This window comes from Rana temporaria, chromosome 2 (genome assembly GCF_905171775.1).
Source record: "Rana temporaria chromosome 2, aRanTem1.1, whole genome shotgun sequence".
Lineage (NCBI taxonomy): Eukaryota > Metazoa > Chordata > Amphibia > Anura > Ranidae > Rana > Rana temporaria.
This window is the reverse complement of record NC_053490.1, coordinates 261800228-261821980: the sequence shown is the minus strand read 5'-3', so window position 1 is coordinate 261821980 and position 21753 is coordinate 261800228. Positions and strand designations below refer to the sequence as shown.

The 21753-nt window shown below is 44.2% G+C and overlaps 1 protein-coding gene across 2 annotated transcripts in view; it reads right to left on the bottom strand.

Annotated features, from left to right (window-relative positions):
* The window catches only part of DTX2 (deltex E3 ubiquitin ligase 2), a 97182-nt gene that overhangs the window by 12208 nt on the left and 63221 nt on the right, over positions 1–21753 (bottom strand). The window contains exons 5-7 of one of the 2 annotated variants that reach the window (XM_040336865.1): positions 13605–13739; positions 7995–8059; positions 7741–7899 (exon numbers count right to left, since the gene is read on the bottom strand). In XM_040336865.1, the coding sequence (XP_040192799.1) occupies positions 7741–7899; positions 7995–8059; positions 13605–13739 (359 nt within the window). The remainder of the gene's footprint in view (positions 1–7740; positions 7900–7994; positions 8060–13604; positions 13740–21753) is intronic. The other variant, XM_040336866.1, reaches the window with a different exon arrangement.

Sequence of the window (21753 nt, the reverse complement as noted above, 5' to 3'; positions counted from 1 at the left end):
TAGTACACGGTCCCCTGGCATAGTACACCCCTGTACAACATCGCAGCCCCCTTTCATTATAAAGACCCCCCCCTGCACTCCCAGCGCTGGGACAGGGACAGCGCTGCCAGCATACTCTAAAGTGGAGAAAACTTCACACTGTCAGCCCCTTCTCATACACTGTGTCACTCTCATTGTAAAGCAAAGTTCTAAAAATATCTCCATTAACGTTGTTCTCTCTCGTGGACCCGGTCATGTGACTGCTCTCCATTCCTTCATTGACGGGCACATGACCACTCTCCTCCTCCAATCAAAAGCTACACCCAAGGGGAAGGCAGAGCAGGAGGAGAAGAGCAGTCACAACGAGCGGCGTTAATTGGTATGCAGAGGCTTAGATTTACATTAAGAGTTTGCACAGGAGGAGCGGTATATGACAAAGGACTGGCAGTAATGTTTTCTGAACGTCAAAGTTTACTGCCAGCGCTGTCCCATGGCCAGGAGAGGCGGGGTGGGCGGCCCAATTCCCACCCCCTGTTGGTAAAAAACAGATATCGGCGTATAACACGCAGGCATGGTTTACCCTCTATTTTCAGGGGAAAAAAGTGCGTGTTCTACACCGATAAATACGGTAATTGTCTATAATGTGTAACTGCTACACAATACATTTTGTAATTTAAAGCAGGCCTTAAGCTAAAAACGCAAGAGCTGCTTTGTACATCAGCCCCCCTCATCTCAAATTGATGCACGATAGACTTTTCACATCACTGCACTGCGTTTGTGCTGCTGCTGTTTGAAATGGTCAGCATGCTTCATCTTTGGTGGGCCTTTTAAAAAGGGCAACAAAGGGTACAGCCGAGGGAAGAGCGGGCGCACTGGACAGTGTCCATTTTTTAAAAGTCAGCAGCTGCAATATTTGCAGCTGCTGGCTTTTAAAAAAAAAAAAAAATTTAAAAATTTGTCAGAACCTCCGCTTTAACCACTTAAGGACCGCCTAACGCCGATATACGTCGGCACAATGGCACGACTGGGCACAATTGCGTACCTGTACGTGATTGTTAAATGCCCAGCCGTGGGTCGCGGGCGCGCGCCTGTCACCCGGTCCGAAGCTCCCTGACCGCGGCCGCCGGAAATCCCGCGATCGGTCCCTGGAGCTGAAGAATGGGGAGAGGTGTGTGTAAACACACCTTCCCCGTTCTTCACAGTGGCGCTGTCATTGATCGTCTGTTCCCTGATATAGGGAAAGACGATCACTGATGTCACACATCCAGCCCCGCCCTCCTACAGTTAGAAACACATGAGGTCACACTTAACCCCTTCAGCGCCTCTAGTGGTTAACTCCCAAACTGCAATTGTAGTTTTCACAGTAAACACTTTTGCTGTGAAAATTACAATGGTCCCAAAAATGTGTCAAAACAATTATTAATAAAAATACAATAAAACTATCCCCTATTTTGTAAACGCTACAAATTTTGCGCAAACCAATCGATAAACGCTTATTGCGATTTTTTTTTTACAAAAATAGGTAGAATACGTATCGGCCTAAACTGAGGAAAAATTTTTTTTTTTTATATATATATTTTTGGGGGATATTTATTATAGCAAAAAGTAAAAAATATTGCATTTTTTTCTAAATTGTCGCTCCATTTTTGTTTATAGCGCAAAAAATAAAAAACGCAGAGGTGAGAAAATACCACCAAAAAGAAAGCCCTATTTGTGGGAAAAAAAGGACATTGTGATACATTTGCCTATATGTCTCAGTTTACTGCTCCCTGCTAGCCAGGTTATTGATGTGCTAATGTCCCCTCACTATTTCTAAAGGTTAATTGATCTATTGTGTTGTGTGAAGGAGAGCTGGGTTTAAGTGGCTTGTGTTAATTATTCTGATTGCTTCATTGTGGTAATTATCTCTCTCTATGCGGGGTCGAGCGGTCTGGTTGATGTATTCAGTACAGCTAGTGCTCAGCGTCATTGATGTCATTGTCTAAAGAAAATGTGTTTCAGCATCGGCCCCGTCGTGTCTACCTAGTCATCTGTATGGAAGCCCCAGGTTGAGGGGGGCGGAGATTTGTCATTGTAACAGTTTTGGAAATGATATATAAGCTGTGTGTGTTATAACATTAAAGTCTGTGTTGTTCAAGCAGTAAGCTGGTCTCATGTGTGGCTTTCTGGGCGATTCCAGGGATATCCCTCCTCGTGGAATATTGGGGTGATTTTCGTTATGGGAAGAAGGGAACGTTGACGGGGATATCATACCGATACCGTCACAATTGGTTGGTAGCAGTGGGATTTTTCCCTTCTATTCCCCTTCACACCCGGATTCCAAGCAGACACTGGAAGAACTACTGGAAGTTCGTGGAAGGATTGCTAGCAACAAAACCAAGCGGGTCATCATAGCAGAATCAATGGAGCTAGACCAGGAGGACGGGATTGCAGCAACGCCAGCAGTACAAGAGATGGAGACACCAGTGATTCAGGAGGAGGAATCGCCAGCCAACAAGCTAATGAGAGAGAAGCTAGCGTGGTTCGGCCCGAACCCAACGACGGATGTGGTGCTGAAAGTGATGGACCTGTTAGCGAAGGAGGCTAAAGAAATAAGAGACGCGGAGCTACAGAAGGATAAACAAATAAGAGATGCAGAGCTACAGGAGGCTAAAGAAATAAGGGACGCAGAACTACAGAAGGATAAACAAATAAGGGACGCAGAGCTACAGGAGGCTAAAGAAATAAGGGACGCAGAACTACAGAAGGATAAACAAATAAGAGACGCAGAGCTACAGAAGGCTAAAGAAATAAGGGACGCAGAGCTACAGAAGGATAAACAAATAAGGGACGCAGAACTACAGAAGGATAAACAAATAAGGGACGCAGAGCTACAGAAGGATAAACAAATAAGGGACGCAGAACTACAGAAGGATAAACAAATAAGGGACGCAGAACTACAGTTAAAACTGGCAGCAGTCCAACAAGCAGCCGCACATTCTCCAAACAGTGAGTACAGCACAGCAGACGCAAGGAAGATTCCGTTTAGCGCTTTTAAAGCTTTTGATGAAAAGGACTGTGAGATTGATAACTTCCTGGCGGATTTTGAGCGACAATGTAACCTGCACCGAATAGCTAGAGGAGACTGGGTTGCAATATTGTCAGGCAAACTGTCAGGCAAAGCTTCTGATGCTTTCCGGACCGTGCCAGATCAGGATATTCATAGCTACGCCCGGGTTAAAGAAGTGCTCCTGGCTCGTTATGCAGTAACCCCAGAGTCCCACCGACAGAAGTTCAGGGACTCACGCAAAACCACGAAAGACTCTTATGCGGAATGGGCATGCCAATTGTCCCGGTCGGCCTCTAACTGGGCTAACAGCAGCCAGGCCACCACCGCAGAGGACATTTTGCAACTAATGCTCCTGGAGCAATTTTACAATCACATCCAGACGGACGTCAAAGATTGGGTGAGAGATCGCAGGCCCATGACTCTACCAGAGGCCGGGAAGTTGGCGGATGAATATGCAGATACTCGCAAGACGAACCAGGTCACACCACAGGAACAACCTCCACCACAAACGGTGCCCTCACACCCACCAACCGCTAGATACCAACCTCCTAACAGACCGGTGACATCTAGCCCTCGCTATCATCGCCAGGAGGGCAACGAACAATGCTGCTTCCGGTGCAAACAGCTGGGTCACTTCAAGCAGAATTGCCCCATGAATGACAACACCAGGTCAAATTGGTCTCAACCTGGGTACCGCCCACCAGCAGCAGCCCATTGTGTAGACTCGGCTTGGGATCCAAAGGAGCTGGGTCAGGAAGAACCATTGGGCACCCCTTACGAAGCCCTCATGGTACAATCTGTTATTACGGACAACAGGGAACACCATTGTCAGCTGGTCATGGGCGACAGCCCTGAGCCGGAGGGGCCCTGGAGGGAGCTGGGCAGAAAGAGGCACCGCCGGCCACCCTTCAAGAAGAAGAGGTCCTGGAAGCCGTATAACAAGCTGACCTGGGAGGAGAAGAAGCGACTGGAGGAGAGGGAGTCGCAGCGGGCGTCCCAGATGCGTGCCGAGATGTTCGCCAAGGGCCCACCGGTGGCCCCTTACACCACCACCCAGTTCCTGATGATGAAGGACCACGTGGAGAGCCTGCAGGACATGAGCAAGCAGGAGCTGATCCGTGAGTACATAGAGCTGGAGGAGTGCATAAGCCGCATGGAGGAGGAGAACAACCACCTGAGGTCACAGCGGTCTGACCCCCCCAGGCTCCATGAACTGGAGATGGAGCTGGAGAAGCTCCAAGAGGAGAACCGGCGGCTGCGGAGGGAGCAGGGGGTGGCTGACCTTATGGGGCTCCGATTCCCCTCCCCCCCCCCGGACTCTGAGCACCAGTGCTACAGCATTTCAACAAATATAACTTTTTCTTTTTATGAATCTCCTGGGATTGTCACTTCAGAGCCATAACCTGCCCCCTCCCATAGCGGGACACCTAGACGGCGGCGCACAGACCCATTCACTGTCTTCACACTGACTTCTGGTGACTTTGCAGATCGCACAAAGACTTGGGGACTGACCGGCGTGTGATCTGACGACCCGGTGACATACCTGAGTCTGAAGCAGTTGCCAAGGGAGGTCAGTCATGCCAAACGGAGTTAACCTCTGACTAATAGCTCTGAACCCGTCAACCCTACTGGACCAGGGAAGGTCCAACCGGGTTTGCCGGAGCAGGGAGCAAAAGGGGGGCCATTGTGATACATTTGCCTATATGTCTCAGTTTACTGCTCCCTGCTAGCCAGGTTATTGATGTGCTAATGTCCCCTCACTATTTCTAAAGGTTAATTGATCTATTGTGTTGTGTGAAGGAGAGCTGGGTTTAAGTGGCTTGTGTTAATTATTCTGATTGCTTCATTGTGGTAATTATCTCTCTCTATGCGGGGTCGAGCGGTCTGGTTGATGTATTCAGTACAGCTAGTGCTCAGCGTCATTGATGTCATTGTCTAAAGAAAATGTGTTTCAGCATCGGCCCCGTCGTGTCTACCTAGTCATCTGTATGGAAGCCCCAGGGTGAGGGGGGCGGAGATTTGTCATTGTAACAGTTTTGGAAATGATATATAAGCTGTGTGTGTTATAACATTAAAGTCTGTGTTCAAGCAGTAAGCTGGTCTCATGTGTGGCTTTCTGGGCGATTCCAGGGATATCCCTCCTCGTGGAATATTGGGGTGATTTTCGTTATGGGAAGAAGGGAACGTTGACGGGGATATCATACCGATACCGTCACAGACATCAATTTTGTTTATGAGCCACATCGCACGACCGCGCAATTGTCAGTTAAAGCGACGCAGTGCCGAATCGCAAAAAGGGGCCTGGTCCTTTACCTGCATATTGGTCCGGGTCTTAAGTGGTTAAGCCACTGTTTTTATATAATCATCTCTGGTTGGTAATGTTGGGTCCCCCTGTGTGTGTGCGTTTTATAAAAAAATGCCATTCTAAACCTTATTTTCTAGCGCCGCTTATGTGACCAGCTGCTTCTACCCTCTCTCGATCTGACAGCTATAGCGGGAAAGGCCAAGAATCCCCGCTGACATCAGTCGGGAGGAGAGGCGGCCGGTTACGTGATCGCCGCTCTGAAATGAGGTATAGAACGGCTTTTCTTTACAAAACACACAGACACCGGGGCACCTAAGATTATTAACCACAGAGGATTATATGGCAATTTAAAAGTAATTTCAGCAGCAGGAGGAGAGGGGCGGGTATTGTAACTAGCTGACAGGCAGGGCGGGAGGGGGGAAGAGAGAGAGGATAGAGTAGAGAGCGGAGGCACGTAAACTGACCACAATGTCAGGGCTCAGCAGCCATGATAAACTGTGGTCAGTTTACCTTGCGGAGGCCAGAACCAGGCAGGATCAGACAGATATTTCAGGAGATACAGGAGGCAATATTACACAGTACTAGCACTATGCTGTATAACATGCTTTAAAGGAACAGGATCCATTTGGGGGGGGGGGGTGTAACAAAACACCTTAACAATCAGTAAATAGCTGACTGTTAAAGTGGAGCTTCAGTCTCCCCCTCAAAAATTTTCATTCAGCAGCTAAAAATACTGTAGGTCCGGACTTTTAGTATAAGGACACTTGTCCAGGGATCCAGTGATGTCCTCCCCAGAGACAATTCTTCATTTGGCTTTGGGTGCAGGAGCGGGCATCTTAGCTAAGGGAAACCGGCAGTGAAGATTTTCGATCGCACTGCGCTTTGAAAATGGTCCCTATGTCTTCTGGGACCTGTGATGTGTCCCATTAGGCTGCAGGGGAAGGAGGGGGACTGCGGAGATCTGACCAGAAGTGGGAGAAAGTACCTGTCAAAAATCAGGTACCATTTCCCCCAACAAAGTGTCAAATGTGGCAGTAGAAGGGGGGGGGGATGTGGGAGAGAGTTTGGGAACAAACAGAACTTCCACTTTAAGGAGACCCTGATTGTTAAGCTACCTTATCAGCATGTAAACAACCCCCCCCCCCCCCGGTGGTCACCAGTAGCATTAGTCTTCAAGTTTCTGTGACTCTGATCCGGTTTTCTCCACCTCCTCCCCTTAGATTCTGGAAGCCTATGCTGTTCCACTTGCTGTCTCTCCAATGACCCCCCCCCCCCCCCCACCAATCTCCACCGGTGGTATCATTGCACCTGCACAAGAAGGGCGGGAGCATGACCACTACTGGGGAATGCATTATTACTGGTTAAGGATGACAGCGACTATCGGCTCCTTAACAACCACCCGCTGGCGTCCATAACAATGAATAAATAGCTGTCTGTAAAGAAATCGGCACCCAACAGTGTCCTTAACAACCAGCTATTCATGCACATGGGCTGTAACACAACGCATTTAAAATGTGCAATTTTTCTTTGCTTTTAATCATTTGGTTTGTGCCAAAATATTTTTACCCTGTTTGCACACATAAGAAAAAATATTATCTGAAAGAAGTACTAGTAACACTCCACCCTAGGTATGTACAGCTATCCAAAAGTATGTAATTTTTGCACTGTTGCCACCTGCTACCTAGAAGTTATCATGCCTGCAGTGGCAGGTTCTGCTCTGTAAAGTCTAGTACACACGGGGCAGATGTCAGCTTAACTGCCCAACATTCAGCCAATGTGTGTGGAAGCCGGCTGTTCGGCTGGCTTCTGTCGAAGACTCTGGTCTATAAACGGTCTGCCGACCGGCTCTCCATCAGTGCTCTCAGTCAATGGCTGAGAGTGCTGTTCGGAGTGTTCTGGCAGGAGAGCCGCCCTTCCCCCGTCAGAACACAACTCAGCAGGAGAGATATCTGTACTAACATCCAATTGTTAGTACAGCAGCTCCGACCTAAGCTGGCAATTTTTTTTTAATCCAGCATAAAAAAATAAAATAAAAAAAACACAACATGAGTGGTGTGTGTGGCTTTGGTTAATGGGCAGAAAAAGTTTACAGGCAGGCAGCAATTTTGCAGGTGGGTACCACCAATGTACTGATACAGTTAAGAGCAGGCAAGATCCATGACCGTGGCATACAGTATACATAATCTAAAGTGCCTTTGTCCGTAAAGCCCACATCAAAAACAGGGACACTGTTCAGAATTTCCCCAAGTATAGTTAAAAAAAAAAAAATAATCCTTTATGCATTACACTCTTCCAACCTGTTTAACAGGAACCATTATTTAAACAATAGCTTAATGATGGCACACAGAAGTGCAAAACAAAGCACTAGGGAAAAGTGCAGGTCTTTACTGAAAATAAAAGCCAATACCTTGTTCCCATTGCTATACATTTCAAACATACAGAGCTGGTGAAAAATATGGCCACACTTTTTCAGCTTCCCAACAGCAGTAGGCTTGATGGATTTGCTTTCCGAAGTTTCACTGTATCCAGAAGGCGTAGACAATGTCTCCATACAAATAATACAGTCCTGTAAAATAAAAAATAAAAATGTTGCATGCAACATAAAATTCACATTTTCTACACCATGCATTTCGTTGTATGTTATGAAAAGTGCAATCATACTTCTTCTGAAGGCTTCTCAATGGTTTCCACGTATTTCTTCACAACTTGTTCTGGGTCAGTAACTCCTGAGACAAATACATTACAATTATGAAAGGTTAAGAACACAAGGTTTAGAGCAAAAAATATGCATTCCAGGCACATATCATGTGAAAAGTAAGTATATCCTTTGGCAATTGTGGACTTTTTCTTTTTTAACATATATTAACAGAACACTGACAAGGCGCTCCTGAAATTACAAATCTAAATTCAATCAGTGTCTACAGATAAAAGTGCTACTACACCTGAACGAACGCATAAAACTGATATTGAGTCTTCATTCCCATTATTGAAAATGTGGATTTGTCACATTAAAAAAGTACACCCGAACATTTACCACCACTGCAAATCTATGAAATTAGAATCTGGAGTTCCAAATTAGGTGCCAGCGGCTGAAAATTCCTCGGGGAGCACGCAGAATCCATCTTATTTAAACATCAGACATTTAGAACCTGGTGTTCTCTTTGCTGTTGACCTGAGATGTCATTATGCCAAAACCTAAAGATCCTGCTACAGCCCTCAGAAAAAAAAAAAAAAAAGGTTGTGGATGCCTAGGGGTCTGGAAATGGATTTAAAAAGGATTGCCAAATGATGTGAAAAATCACTAATGGTACAGAAAGTAATCTGCAATTGGTGTAGATTTTAAAGGACTGCTAATTTATTCAGGCCTTGGAAACTCATCGTTTGATGCCGAAAGAAAACTCCCAATTTAATCTGCATGGAAGGAAAACAAATAAATAAATAAGAATTTGGACTTACCTGTAAACTCCATATCATTAAGTACAGTATAAGACACAGGCAACATATCCATACACCAAGGTTATAGGTGTGTACCTTCAGGTGATTAAACACTGGCAAGCTTTTGAAGACGCATTCCCCTGGGATGCCTCCCTATAACCACATGCCACTCCTTGAATTTTTTTTGCAGCAAGCAATGCAAAGTAAAGTAAACCAAGGAAAGGACGTCCTGTCCTGTACTGTACTCCAAGATACGGAATTTACAAGTAAAAAAGTCCTTTTATCTTAATCGTACAGTACAGGACACCGGCAACAACTGGGCAACATGACTGGGCCAACCGGCCCAAAAAACAACAGGGGCCAAATAACTCATGTTCAAAGTGCCGTTGTGAGAGCCATTTGACCCAAAAATGCTAGCCATCCGCCAGTAGCTACATGTAGGGACAACTTTGCCGAATTGAGAGAGAATTCTTGACTGGAATTGGGTGAAAGGCATTGCCTAAAAGGAGGCAACCATTAGGCCTAGAACTCTCAGAGCTGCTCACTGTGGGATGTCTCTTGGATCTCAGTTCTCAAGAATAAGCAGTTGGAAAAAGTATTTCCTAATAAGAAAGACTATCACTTGGAATGTGTCCAAAACCAGACCCAACTATTGTAGGTAAAGAGATGCATTTTTTTTTTTAAATCGAGCACCCAGCTAAAAGCCTGGAGCAGTTGAGTTGTCAATTGAAGTGAATATTTGCCAACAACTGACTGGGAAACTAGTCTGTCAGAAGAAGGTCATTTAGACAGCATATGACTTGAATGCCCTGGGTTCTGAGCAGGGCCAGCAGAGGTGCCCAATACCTTGTGAACTCTCGGGGAACAAAGAATAGGTTGAAGGGCAGTGCAACAAACTGGAAGCGAGTTCCATGCAGATAAGCATCTTGGATATCCACTGTCAGGTATTCCCCTTGTCATAGCATTAACTGACCTTGCAGATTCAAGTTTTGGAATTTGAAGGAACCCGGATTTTAGGTTCAAAATAGGGCGAATATCCCTGTGGGCTTTGGTACCATGAAAAGGTTTGAGTAAAAACATTTGAACCTGTCTTGTGGCGGTATTGGCACAAAACACTCCCTGGGACATGAGGTGGTGCAGGGCAAAACCGAAGGGTTAAACTGAGTCTTTGAAGTTGAAGCCTGGGTAGAGTGAACAGGTGCACTGCATTTTGGAAAAATAGTTTTTTTGGAACCTTCCTTTGTGGAATTAAAAACCTTAACTCCAGTGACCTCTCTGATAATTTTGTCAAGTACGTCACCAACAGATGCCTTCCTGGGAAGGGCATACATGTGAGGCACATTTTACAACTTCGACAGCTTTAAGCCATCGTATTCTGCGCATTAAAATGGATATTAGAGCCATTACAGAAATCCGTCTCACGATATGTTCTAGGGCATCCACACAAAAATGCAAAGCCGAAGGCAACTGCAGTAGTTGCACTGTAACCGCAGGATGCTGAAATACATGGTCATGTTAATTGGTCATTGTCCTGGTCCAGTTATCCGCAGTTTGACTTACTGAAGACGGCAGGGTCACCCACAGAAATAGACAGCTTCTTTGCAAACCCTGTTTCTACTGGATAGAGATCAGCAAAGACTGTGGGGGGTAAAAATCCTTTAATAGGTTGCTTTGTACCCAAAAAGGTGCATGGCTTGACGTAGGAGCCTCAGGCTGCACAATGCCAAGGCTCTTTTTGACAGATGCAAAAGAGCTTTTAAAACGTTGGCAAGCATGTGGCGAGAAGTTCTCAATAAAACGGTAGTCTTGGGAATAGAAATCTTCTGCAGCTTCCTGCACTACTGCCTCAATATCCTTTTCATTCCCTTCTGTGTCCTCTAGGACTGGTATTATCAGGATCTAACTCAGCAGACAGATCCCCTGCCGAGAAAAATTGATCCAGTCAATGTGAAAGGGGCCTTAAGATCATATTCTGTCCAAGGATTGTGACAGATGTGGAAAATCCGGCTTTTATTGGTAGGCCACATGTTATGTGCCTGAAAAAGAGCAAGAATTGAAATAGAGCTAGAATTCCCCTTGGGGGCACTCATGGAGTGGAGTGGGGAAAACAGGGTAGGTGTGTCTGGAAGAAGTACGTGGTGACCAAGGTGTAGAGCATCCTGTAACAAATTCTTAAAAAGGATGAGAAGAAACACCCAAGTTCCTTATAAAGTCTCCAGGAACAAGTGGCATTAAAGTGTGCGACCAGCGGTGGGATGCAACACCTGGTCATTTATCTGAGACTGAGCAGTTTACATTTTAATGGCAAATTTGAAGGGTTTGTACTGTGAAGTGACACTAAACTGATGTATGCTGGATGTGATATTTCCACAGTATACTTGCACATTCAGGCACGCTAACTTGCTAGAGTGCCTACTTCCAATAATGCAAAGTCTGCGAGTACAGCGTTTACTCTAGGGATTGACATAGAGGGCAACCATAAAGCTTTAAGTGGTTCTCCATTTATTTTATTTATTTTATTCTGCATACCTTGTGGTGGGTTCTGAATGTTTCAGATGCTCACCCGCCCAGTGATCCAGCGGTGTTTTGCAAAATCCTGTCAGAATTTTGTCCCTGCTTGGCAGAGTGCCATCTTGCCACGTGACATCATCCCAAAGCCAAATGGCTTTCAGGTTTAGCCGACGGGCCTTGGGATAATGCGGCAGTAAACCCGCCCCTCTCCTCCTTTCTCTATGAAGCACTATTCGGAGCCATAGCAGACATAATGCCCATAATTCAGGGGAGGGACAAACCACTTAAGAAAAAATAAAAAGTGTGCTTTAGGTGGGGAGGAGGAGGAGCGGAGAGAATGTCACAATAAGGGTAAAGTTCCTCTTTAAGGGATGTCCTGAATCTTTAGGTTCGTCTTACTAGGAGGTCACATATTGGTCCACTTTAAATCGCAAGCTGTTTCGCCTGCTATAGAGAGGATGACCTGGGGATCGGGCATTTCTCAGTTTGGGCTGTCTTGCTTTTTTGCTTGGCTGACATCTCCCAGCTTGTACGAGTTCTTCCTATGCATCCGTACACGCATGCTCAGTGAGCTGTGTTGGGGACAGTGATAGAGACAGGGACTACTGGGGGGGGGGGGGAGGCAAGCATAGCAGGCAGCCCCTGTTGGGCCTGGTAGAGTAGGACTGTCTGTATCCACTCCCATCAGTGTTCCCAGGTGCCACTCCTCTGTATTCCGGGAAGAGGACGTTTTTTTGCAAGAGAGACTTTGTATGTCTCTTCCATCAAAAAAACACATCCAATTTTCTCACCACAAACCTTATAAACCAAGCTCCAAAAGCAAATTTGTTACATATTCTCTCCTTTTAGGACCTAGTACCATCAGCTGTAAATTACCAATTTTAAATAGCACCTAATGGCCAACGCTCTGCTATTACTGGGTAGATAAAAAAAAACACTGATTAACACCTGCTTCTTATGTCTCTCATAGAAGTCAGAAATCCCATGGTGAGTTTGGTCACCATTTTTTCTCTTAAGACTATAGTGAAGGTGCCACCGACATAGTTGATCAACTCAATTATTTGTTCGCCACAGAGAATCCACCAAGGGATTATCATACTATTGTTTGGCACTACAGCAGCTGCAGTAGTTGAGCTGAACTGGGAATACTGGAGTTTGTGAAAAACACAAGAAGCTAGTATGTAATTCAAATACCAGCAAAAATGCAAACTACAGGTTTAGGTGCAGATGGTGTTTTACCTCCAACTTTCTTTTGTGCCTTCTTGTACAAATGAATGTATTCCTTTGTGAACAGAACACTTTTACAGTAAATGGCTGTATGGATTAAGCCATTTTACACAATACACTAGTGTTCAGATTGCCATGCACTGTATTTCTCTTTGTGGCCTAAATGATTTTAAGTTAGGTTTCTATGATCTCTACAATTACCTTTTTTTCCCCCAAGAAATTCTATAATGTTAAAAGGAAGACGTTTACCCACACTGGTAAACAAAAGCAATTCCTGGATGAAAAAATGAAGGCAATGAGCAATTATGCCATGCAACCCGTATCGCAAGCTTTAATTTTTTCTTTTGAGAGCATACCTTTAACCCTTTTGGCAGCATCAGTTAACTTGACCATACCTGTACAACTAATCAAGATAAATTTCTCATTTAAAAAGAATGTACATAAAAAGGACATGCAGTCGGTGAAGTATTTTTTTTTTTATTATTATTATTATAGGTTTTTTCCCTAAAAAAGCTCTCGGCTTGCATGTGTGTATTACGTCATAGCTGCAATAGCGATCACATGATTGGGAACTAATCAGAGTTGTTCTAAACCATTAACAGGAACCAAAGCGGTCAATGACAGCTGGGTTTGACAGCTGGTAACTGTCAAAAAGAGAATGTTTATTTTTTGTATCCTCAGCACAGGGCACTGTGCTGTGCAATGTTAATATACAGATTGCCGAAGGGAGGGGGTTGAACAGATCTACAACACAGGAGGTAAAGTGACTGCAGTACGGAAAATGATACACCCCACAGTACATTCATATTGCTAGTCTGGCCATATATATAACTTTTTGGGACACCTGTGGCTTTTTTTAGAAAAGCTATACAGATTACGGTAATTAGGCAAGATTGAGCACATTCTAACCAGTAATGGTTATTGCCAAACCTCTGCAAAGCATTAATCGCACTTTTTTCTTTCAGTAGTGAAAAAAAATTTATAAGATGTGCCATAAACTGCTTGATAATTGCATGCCAAAGTGGTGCAGGAATAAGGTAATAAAAAGAAATAAACAAAATTAATATCAAAATATTGTGAGAGGGTCGATAAATCTACCTTTTTTTGGCATTTTCCTCAATTTTCTAACTGAGCTTTTAGAGCGTTTACTGGTCACATGTGGGTTGGAGGGTGGAGGTGCAGAGGTAAGACGTACAGGGAGCCCAGCTGCAGACATCAGAATAGCCGCCATGCCTAGATGTACATCAAGTCCACATGCAAAAAAAATTAAAAAAACAAAGGAAACAATGGGATAGGGTAGGAAACAAAAATTATATTTTAAAAAATAAATAAAAATCCAAATAAAATGGATGGATAAATGCCATACAAAACAATGTATGTGTAAATGTAAAGAAAAATAATAATTAAAAATAATAATAATAATAATAATAATAATAATAAATAAATAAAATAAAAGGAATTGGTTATAAAGGTAAAAAAAATATAAAAAAAAATAAGTGTCGCAACATCTACACCAAATGATTTTCCATTGTTGCTTTTCATGCAGCTGAGGACTAAGAAACAAGGTGCATGCTGTGCACAGACTGCACTGAGCAATTACACAATGGGGGTTATTTACAAAAGGCAAATCCACTTTGCATTACAAGTGCAAACTACAAGTGCAAAGTACGCTTGAAATTGCACTGAAAGTACACTTGGAAGTGCAGTCGCTGTAGATCCGAGGAGGACATGCAAGGAAAATAAAAAACAGCATTTTAGCTTGCACATGATTGGATGATAAAATCAGCAGAACTTCCCCTCATTTCAGATCTACAGCGACTGCACTTCCAAGTGCACTTTTCACTTGTAGTGCAAAGTGAATTTGCCTTTTGTAAAATAACCCCCAATGTTTCTTTAAAATGTGCAGTGGTCACTGAAATACTAGAGAAGGAAAAGGGTCTTTGCAGACAACACAGACGTTTTATCTTTACTTTTATTTTAATTAGCATGTTTATTTTTATTTGCATAGTACTTCAAATAAGAGAGCACTCTCTGGCAGGCCTGTGTTTCGTCAGATTAGACGACCCGTCAGATTTTGTAACTGAAGTGGCGTTCCGTCACGGCCATCTTGGTACACCCCACAGTTGGCCGCAGTAGGGATACACCGAGAAAGAAGGCGGCAGTAGGGATACACCGAGAAAGAAGGCGGCAGTAGGGATACACCGAGAAAGAAGGCGGCAGTAGGGATACACCGAGAAAGAAGGCGGCAGTAGGGATACACCGAGAAAGAAGGCGGCAGTAGGGATACACCGAGAAAGAAGGCGGCAGTAGGGATACACCGAGAAAGAAGGCGGCAGTAGGGATACACCGAGAAAGAAGGCGGCAGTAGGGATACACCGAGAAAGAAGGCGGCAGTAGGGATACACCGAGAAAGAAGGCGGCAGTAGGGATACACCGAGAAAGAAGGCGGCAGTAGGGATACACCGAGAAAGAAGGCGGCAGTAGGGATACACCGAGAAAGAAGGCGGCAGTAGGGATACACCGAGAAAGAAGGCGGCAGTAGGGATACACCGAGAAAGAAGGCGGCAGTAGGGATACACCGAGAAAGAAGGCGGCAGTAGGGATACACCGAGAAAGAAGGCGGCAGTAGGGATACACCGAGAAAGAAGGCGGCAGTAGGGATACACTGAGAAAGAAGGCGGCAGTAGGGATACACCTAGAAGGCGGCAGTAGGGATACACCGAGAAGGCGGCAGTAGGGATACACCTAGAAGGCGGCAGTAGGGATACACCGAGAAGGCGGCAGTAGGGATACACCGAGAAGGCGGCAGTAGGGATACACCGAGAAGGCGGCAGTAGGGATACACCGAGAAGGCGGCAGTAGGGATACACCTAGAAGGCGGCAGTAGGGATACACCGAGAAGGCGGCAGTAGGGATACACCGAGAAGGCGGCAGTAGGGATACACCGAGAAGGCGGCAGTAGGGATACACCGAGAAGGCGGCAGTAGGGATACACCTAGAAGGCGGCAGTAGGGATACACCGAGAAGGCGGCAGTAGGGATACACCGAGAAGGCGGCAGTAGGGATACACCGAGAAGGCGGCAGTAGGGATACACCGAGAAGGCATCTTTTTACACCCAAAGTCTAATTTCACACTTATTTTTACCAGTAAACTGAGTTTATATGGTGACATACAGTATTTAGAAGTCCGTGACACCGTTTTGATGTTGAATTTGAAAAGCAGCGGTGTTCTGTCAGATCAGCAAACCTGTGAGATCAGCAGGCTTTCAACATCAAAACAGTGTCACAGATTTTTAAGATACTGTATTTCACTATACAAGCTCAGTTTACTGGTAAAAATAAGTGTGAAATGCAAAACTCCAGTGGGTGTAAAAAGATGTCCAGTTGCCGCCTTCTGACTATCCTTATTGCGGCCGAGTGCGGGGCGTACCAAGATGGCCGTGACGGAACGTAACTTCCATTACAAAATCTGACGGGTCGCCTAATCTGACAGAACACCTGCACTCAGCCGTGATATTATTAATGACGATTCCTTGCATCAATAAAGTGCAATGTCAAATAGATGGAAGGCCTTTACATTTGGGTATGGATCTTTAAGTGCATCTCTAGTCAAATCTTTAGTAAATTTTGGATAGAGTAGTAAATCATTTAAATCCCCGTTAGGCTTTTTTTTTGTCTTTTTGGTTATCTGTGTTCCATTTGGTAGATTTCTCTTCCATTCCTCTCCAAGACACTACAGGAAGTGAAGTCGCTAAAAAGAAAGTTAGATTAAATCCCCCCTTCGGTCTCATGCACATAGGCACCTGAAGATTTATGATGTCAAATTGAGATGTTCTTCCCTGCCAGGGAGCCACCAGTTGCCGAGTACAGCCACCCAGAGAAATCAATGGCTGTACATAGCTGTGTGCAGTTATGTCAGTAGTTGCATCAACACACATACTTACAGACGTACGACACTGGATGTAGAAAGTCTGCATTAAGTAGCTAGATGTAGACCCACACATCAGCGTACACCTGCTTACAACTATTGGTTTCTATGGGTAGCTGTATACAAAGTGTGTGGTTCTTGGGTGGGCTCATATTTAACATCATGTGGCCCCAGATGACTGTTGTGCACGAGGCCTTCGTCGGTTTTCACTAAAATAGGGATTCTTATTATCCCGTTCTTCTGACAATTCTAAAAGTTTGCATTCAGTATTTACCTTCTGTTCAAGTAATGGACACCAAATAGAGAGGTGGACTCTTCTAAAAATGTTCAATTTAAAATTGTATTATGTTTGATGTTCCTTGTTATAAAACAGTTTAGACATTCCATAATTACTAGGCAAACACAAGCAGACTGAGGCAGATCAAAAAGCAGAAGTGGATGGTAAGCATGCTCCACAGAGGATAGTATGCAATGAGAGAGTACAGTAAGCAAACAAAGAAAACGCATAAAAAACATGCAGAAAGATGTGTGCATATAAACTACGGTAAGTTAACTTACTATGTAGGATAGCTGGGGCTTGAAAATATGAGAATATCACTATGCACATAATACTGGAATAAAAGTACATAGGAAAGTTTCTTTGGAATATTTACCTTTTTAGATTAATGTATGAAAGGTATAACTATACTACCTTATTTAGAACAATTATGGCTATCCTAAAACGGTATCCTTTAATATTTTTAAGACACTAAGGGCCAGATTCACAGCAGAAATACGCCGGCGTATCTTCAAATTTGCCGCGTCGTATCTTGATTTGGAATCCTCAAACCAAGATACGACGGCTTTTGGCATAGATCCGACAGGCGTACGGCTTCGTACGCCTTCGGATCGTAGGTGTAATTCTCCGGCGGCCGCTGGGTGGAGTTTGTGTCGTTTTCCAGCGTCGGGTATGCAAATTAGCCGTTTACAGCGATCCATGAAGGTAGATCCATGTTTGCCGCATTCTCTTACGTCGTCGCTAGTCGGTTTTTCCCGTCGCAATCTTAAGCCTATTTCATGGCTTAGATTTAGACCAGCCATGTTAAAGTATGGCCGTCGTTCCAGCGTCGAATTTCAAATTTTTTTTTTTGCGCAAGACGTCCGGGAATACGAAAGGACGTAACACACGTCGCCGTTCAAAAAACACGTCGGGGCGCCGTAATTTCGCGCAAAGCACGGCGGGAAATTTCCTAACGGAGCATGCGCAGAACGTTCGGCGCGGGAACAAGCCTAATTTAAATGGTACACGCCCCATTTGAATTAGGCGGGCTTACGCCGGACGGCTTTACGCTACGCCGCCGCAAGTTTACAGGCAAGTGCTTTGTGAATCAAGCACTTGCGCCGAAAACTTGCGGCGGCGTAACGTAAAGGGGATACGTTACGCCGCCGTAATTATTCGTAAATCTGGCCCTAAGTATTTCAGTCTACATGATTAAGCCCTTTGCAGTGTTTGCTGGAAGCTTTTTACTTGCACAATAAAACCCCAAAGTACCCACCCCCCCCCCCATGTTGAGGGCATCTGGCCTGGTATGGTCCAGGAAAGGGGGCGGCTGGCTGCGTGCTTGGATAAGGGTCTTGATTTGTGGGGGGGCCCGCACTGTCTATTTTGTTTTTCATTTTGACAGAGGTTCCTAAAATCCATACCAGACTGAAGAGGGATGACGACACCCCATGCCATTTTTTTTTATTTGGCATGGGGTTCCCCTTTAAGATCTTTAGAGCACAAGTCGGATGAGTTAAGATGATGATCCGACTTGCATTCAAATCAATGGGCTTAAATTGTGCCCAAGTCTGACCAAAGTAGTGCAGGAACCTTTTTCAATGGCAGACCAGTTAAGACGGCTCATGTGTTGCACCAGTGTGAACCGGGTCCAAGGGTGCATTCACACCTGCAAATGCACTCCGCCTTGGATTAGATGATGAACCCCAGCAGGAACTCCCACCTTCCCCAGTCTACAACTGGGAGAGTGATTGCACTATACAGACTTCGCTGTAAATCACTGCTGCACTTGTCTACACCTTTACAACTATGGAAACAATTAAATGCACTATATGGGCTGCACTTTTTGGATTTTTTAAAGATTTACATTCACATGCATTTAATATTGGGGGAGCTATTGCAACGCTGAAGGTGGATTTGCTTATTCATTTTATTATTTAGTATAGGCACTATAGCTACAGGGGATTTAACACTTTAGTGAGTGGGGGAGATAATCTTCACATTCCATTAGAGGGCACCGTTTGGAGTCAGGAGACAATTTTTAAACCAAAATCAGCAACTTTTCTTCAAGAAGCATATTTTTTGTGTGCAAGTAGGATGTATTCAGAGTCAGGAGACTAGAGGCAGTAATAGAGTCTTCATCCCGAATGCCACGATATTGCAATTTTCTCACAGGCGTCGGGGACAAGTACAATTGTGAAATTTTTAGCAAAGGACAGTTATGCTTTAAAGTAGATGTAAACCCTAACTGCATGCCATTTAGTTTGCCAAGGCACGGTGCATCACAAACAATTGTCTCTTTTTGAGAGTGCAACATGAGATTTAGGGTACAGAAAGTGTATGGCAGGATTACCAGTTTTTTTTTTTTTTTTAAATAAAAGCTGAAGATTTATAAGAAAAAAAAAAATTACATTAACCACTTCCCGACGGCCGTACGACTATATACGGCCGCCGGGTGGCTCTACTTCTCTGGGAGGCCGTGTTTTTACGGCCGCCCCTTTTCGCGTTCCCCGCGCGCGCAGCGGGGAACTGCTGAGCTGGCCGTGTCCCTTGGACACAGCCAGTCACAGATCGCCGTGAACGGCCAATCGGAGCGGCCGTTTCCTAGGCGATCTGTGCGGCCAATGAGAGATGATCTCATATGTTTACATATGAGATCATCTCTCATTCCCGGCTCTCGCAGACAGCGGTGCTGTCAGGGGAGAGAGGAGACGGATCTGTGTCTCTTGTACATAGGGACACAGATCGGTCACCCCCCCAGTCACCCCCCCTCCCCCACAGTTAGAACACTAATTAGGATACACATTTAACCCCTTCCTCACCCCCTAGTGTTAACCCCTTCCCTGCCAGTCACATTTATACAGTAATTAGTGCATATTTATAGCACTGATTGCAGTATAAATGTGAATGGCGCCAAAAATGTGTCAAAAGTGTCCGATGTGTCCGCCATAACGTCGCAGTCCCAATAAAAAATCGCAGATCGCCGCCATTTCTAGTAAAAAAAATGTTTTATACAGTAATTAGTGCATATTTATAGCACTGATTGCAGTATAAATGTGAATGGCGCCAAAAATGTGTCAAAAGTGTCCGATGTGTCCGCCATAACGTCGCAGTCCCAATAAAAATCGCAGATCGCCGCCATTTCTAGTAAAAAAAAAAATTTATACAGTAATTAGTGCATATTTATAGCACTGATTGCAGTATAAATGTGAATGGCGCCAAAAACGTGTCAAAAGTGTCCGATGTGTCCGCCATAACGTCGCAGTCCCAATAAAAATCGCAGATCGCCGCCATTTCTAGTAAAAAAAAAAAAATAATAATAATAATTCTGTCCCTTATTTTGTAGGCGCTATAACTTTTGCGCAAACCAGTCGCTTATTGCGATTTTTTTTTTTTTTTTTTACTAAAAATATGTAGAATACGTATCGGCCTAGACTGAGGATAAAAAAAAAACGTAAAAAAAAAAAATTGAGCTATTTATTATAGCAACAAGTAAAAATATTTTTTTTTTTTTCAAAATTGTCGCTCTATTTTTGTTTATAGCGCAAAAAATAAAAACCGCAGAGGTGATCAAATACCACCAAAAGAAAGCTCTATTTGTGGGGAAAAAAGGACGTTAATTTTGTTTTCGAGCCACGTCGCACGACCGCGCAATTGTCAGTTAAAGCGACGCAGTGCCGAATCGCAAAAAGTCCTCTGGTCAGGAAGGGGTTTAAGCGCCCAGTAAGGAAGTGGTTAAAGTTTTTGTGAGATTTTAATGATTTGGCTTAATGCACCTTACACATGTTGGTGCACTGCGGTGCCATGCATTTTAAATCGTGTGTTGCGATTACCTACACATTAAAAAAACAAAAACGGAAGTTCCATTTTTGGGTGGAACTTCGCTTTAAGGCAGCCCTAAATAGTAAAATGAGCCGTGGAACCTCAGTCACTTTTTTTTTTACTTTGTGGTCATTGGTTTTAGAGCGTCCCCCCCCCCCCCTACATACAGCCCCATAGAAAATGAGAAGGGGGATACCCCCCAATGGGGTCAATCAACATAACTGACAAAATACACAATTAAATTATCGGGCGAATGATTGTCTTTTTTTTAATGCTAGTCTCCATATCAAGAATTAAGGTTACTAAAGTTACAAATATGTTGTTATTTTCAGATAAAAACTGTACAGATTAAAACAAACAAACAAAAAAAAAAAAAAAAAAAATCGCATGATCCGGTATCGTACGAGAATATTTTTGAGTTTGTTCCTTCTAATAACTTTGGATGAACCGTCGTGATTGACTCTTGAAAAGGTGTGTACTAAACTATCAGATTATTGTACAAATCAATTCAAAAGTGGTATTTTTCGTAGAATTTTCTGAAAAGCAAGAAAATGCTATTCAATCACTTTGCTTGTTCAGGATTATGTTACAGGTTCTTTAGAGAAATCACTCCCTGAGTCAATGACATTCACCCTTGTTGATCTCTCCTGCCACTGTCTGGGGGAGTGCTAGGAAATATCTGGTATTTCTGGGTATAGGGGACTAAGAGCCCATTCACATCTAGGCGACAAAACGCCCGACGCCGGATGCTTGTGCCGCTAGAGGGGAGAATTCCCATTGCTGTCTATGGAGATGGTTCACATCTCAGACGCCGTACGCCTGCAAAAAAGTCCCGGACCCTTTTTTTCAGGCGGCATTGGCGTTCGGCCATACAAAGCAATGGCAAGGCTTTGTAAAAAAAAAAAAAAAAAGTTACACACTCGCGGCAAAATACGCCGCGTACGCGGTGTATCTTGTCGCGGAGGTGTGAATGGAGCCTAAGTGATCTTCTCCCCTTTCTCAAAATATGCAGTACTCAGGCCTGAGTGACCAATCAACAGGCCCAAACAATGTTACACTGACAGAGGAACAAGTCTTTAGACTTAAACCTCGTACACAGGACCAGATTTTCCGACGGGAATGATGACAGGCTGTTGGTGGAAAATCCGACCATTTGTACGCTCCATCAGAAAATTGTTGTCGGATTTTCCACGTACAAATGTTGGATGGCAGGCTGTTGACGGATTTTCTGAGCGTGT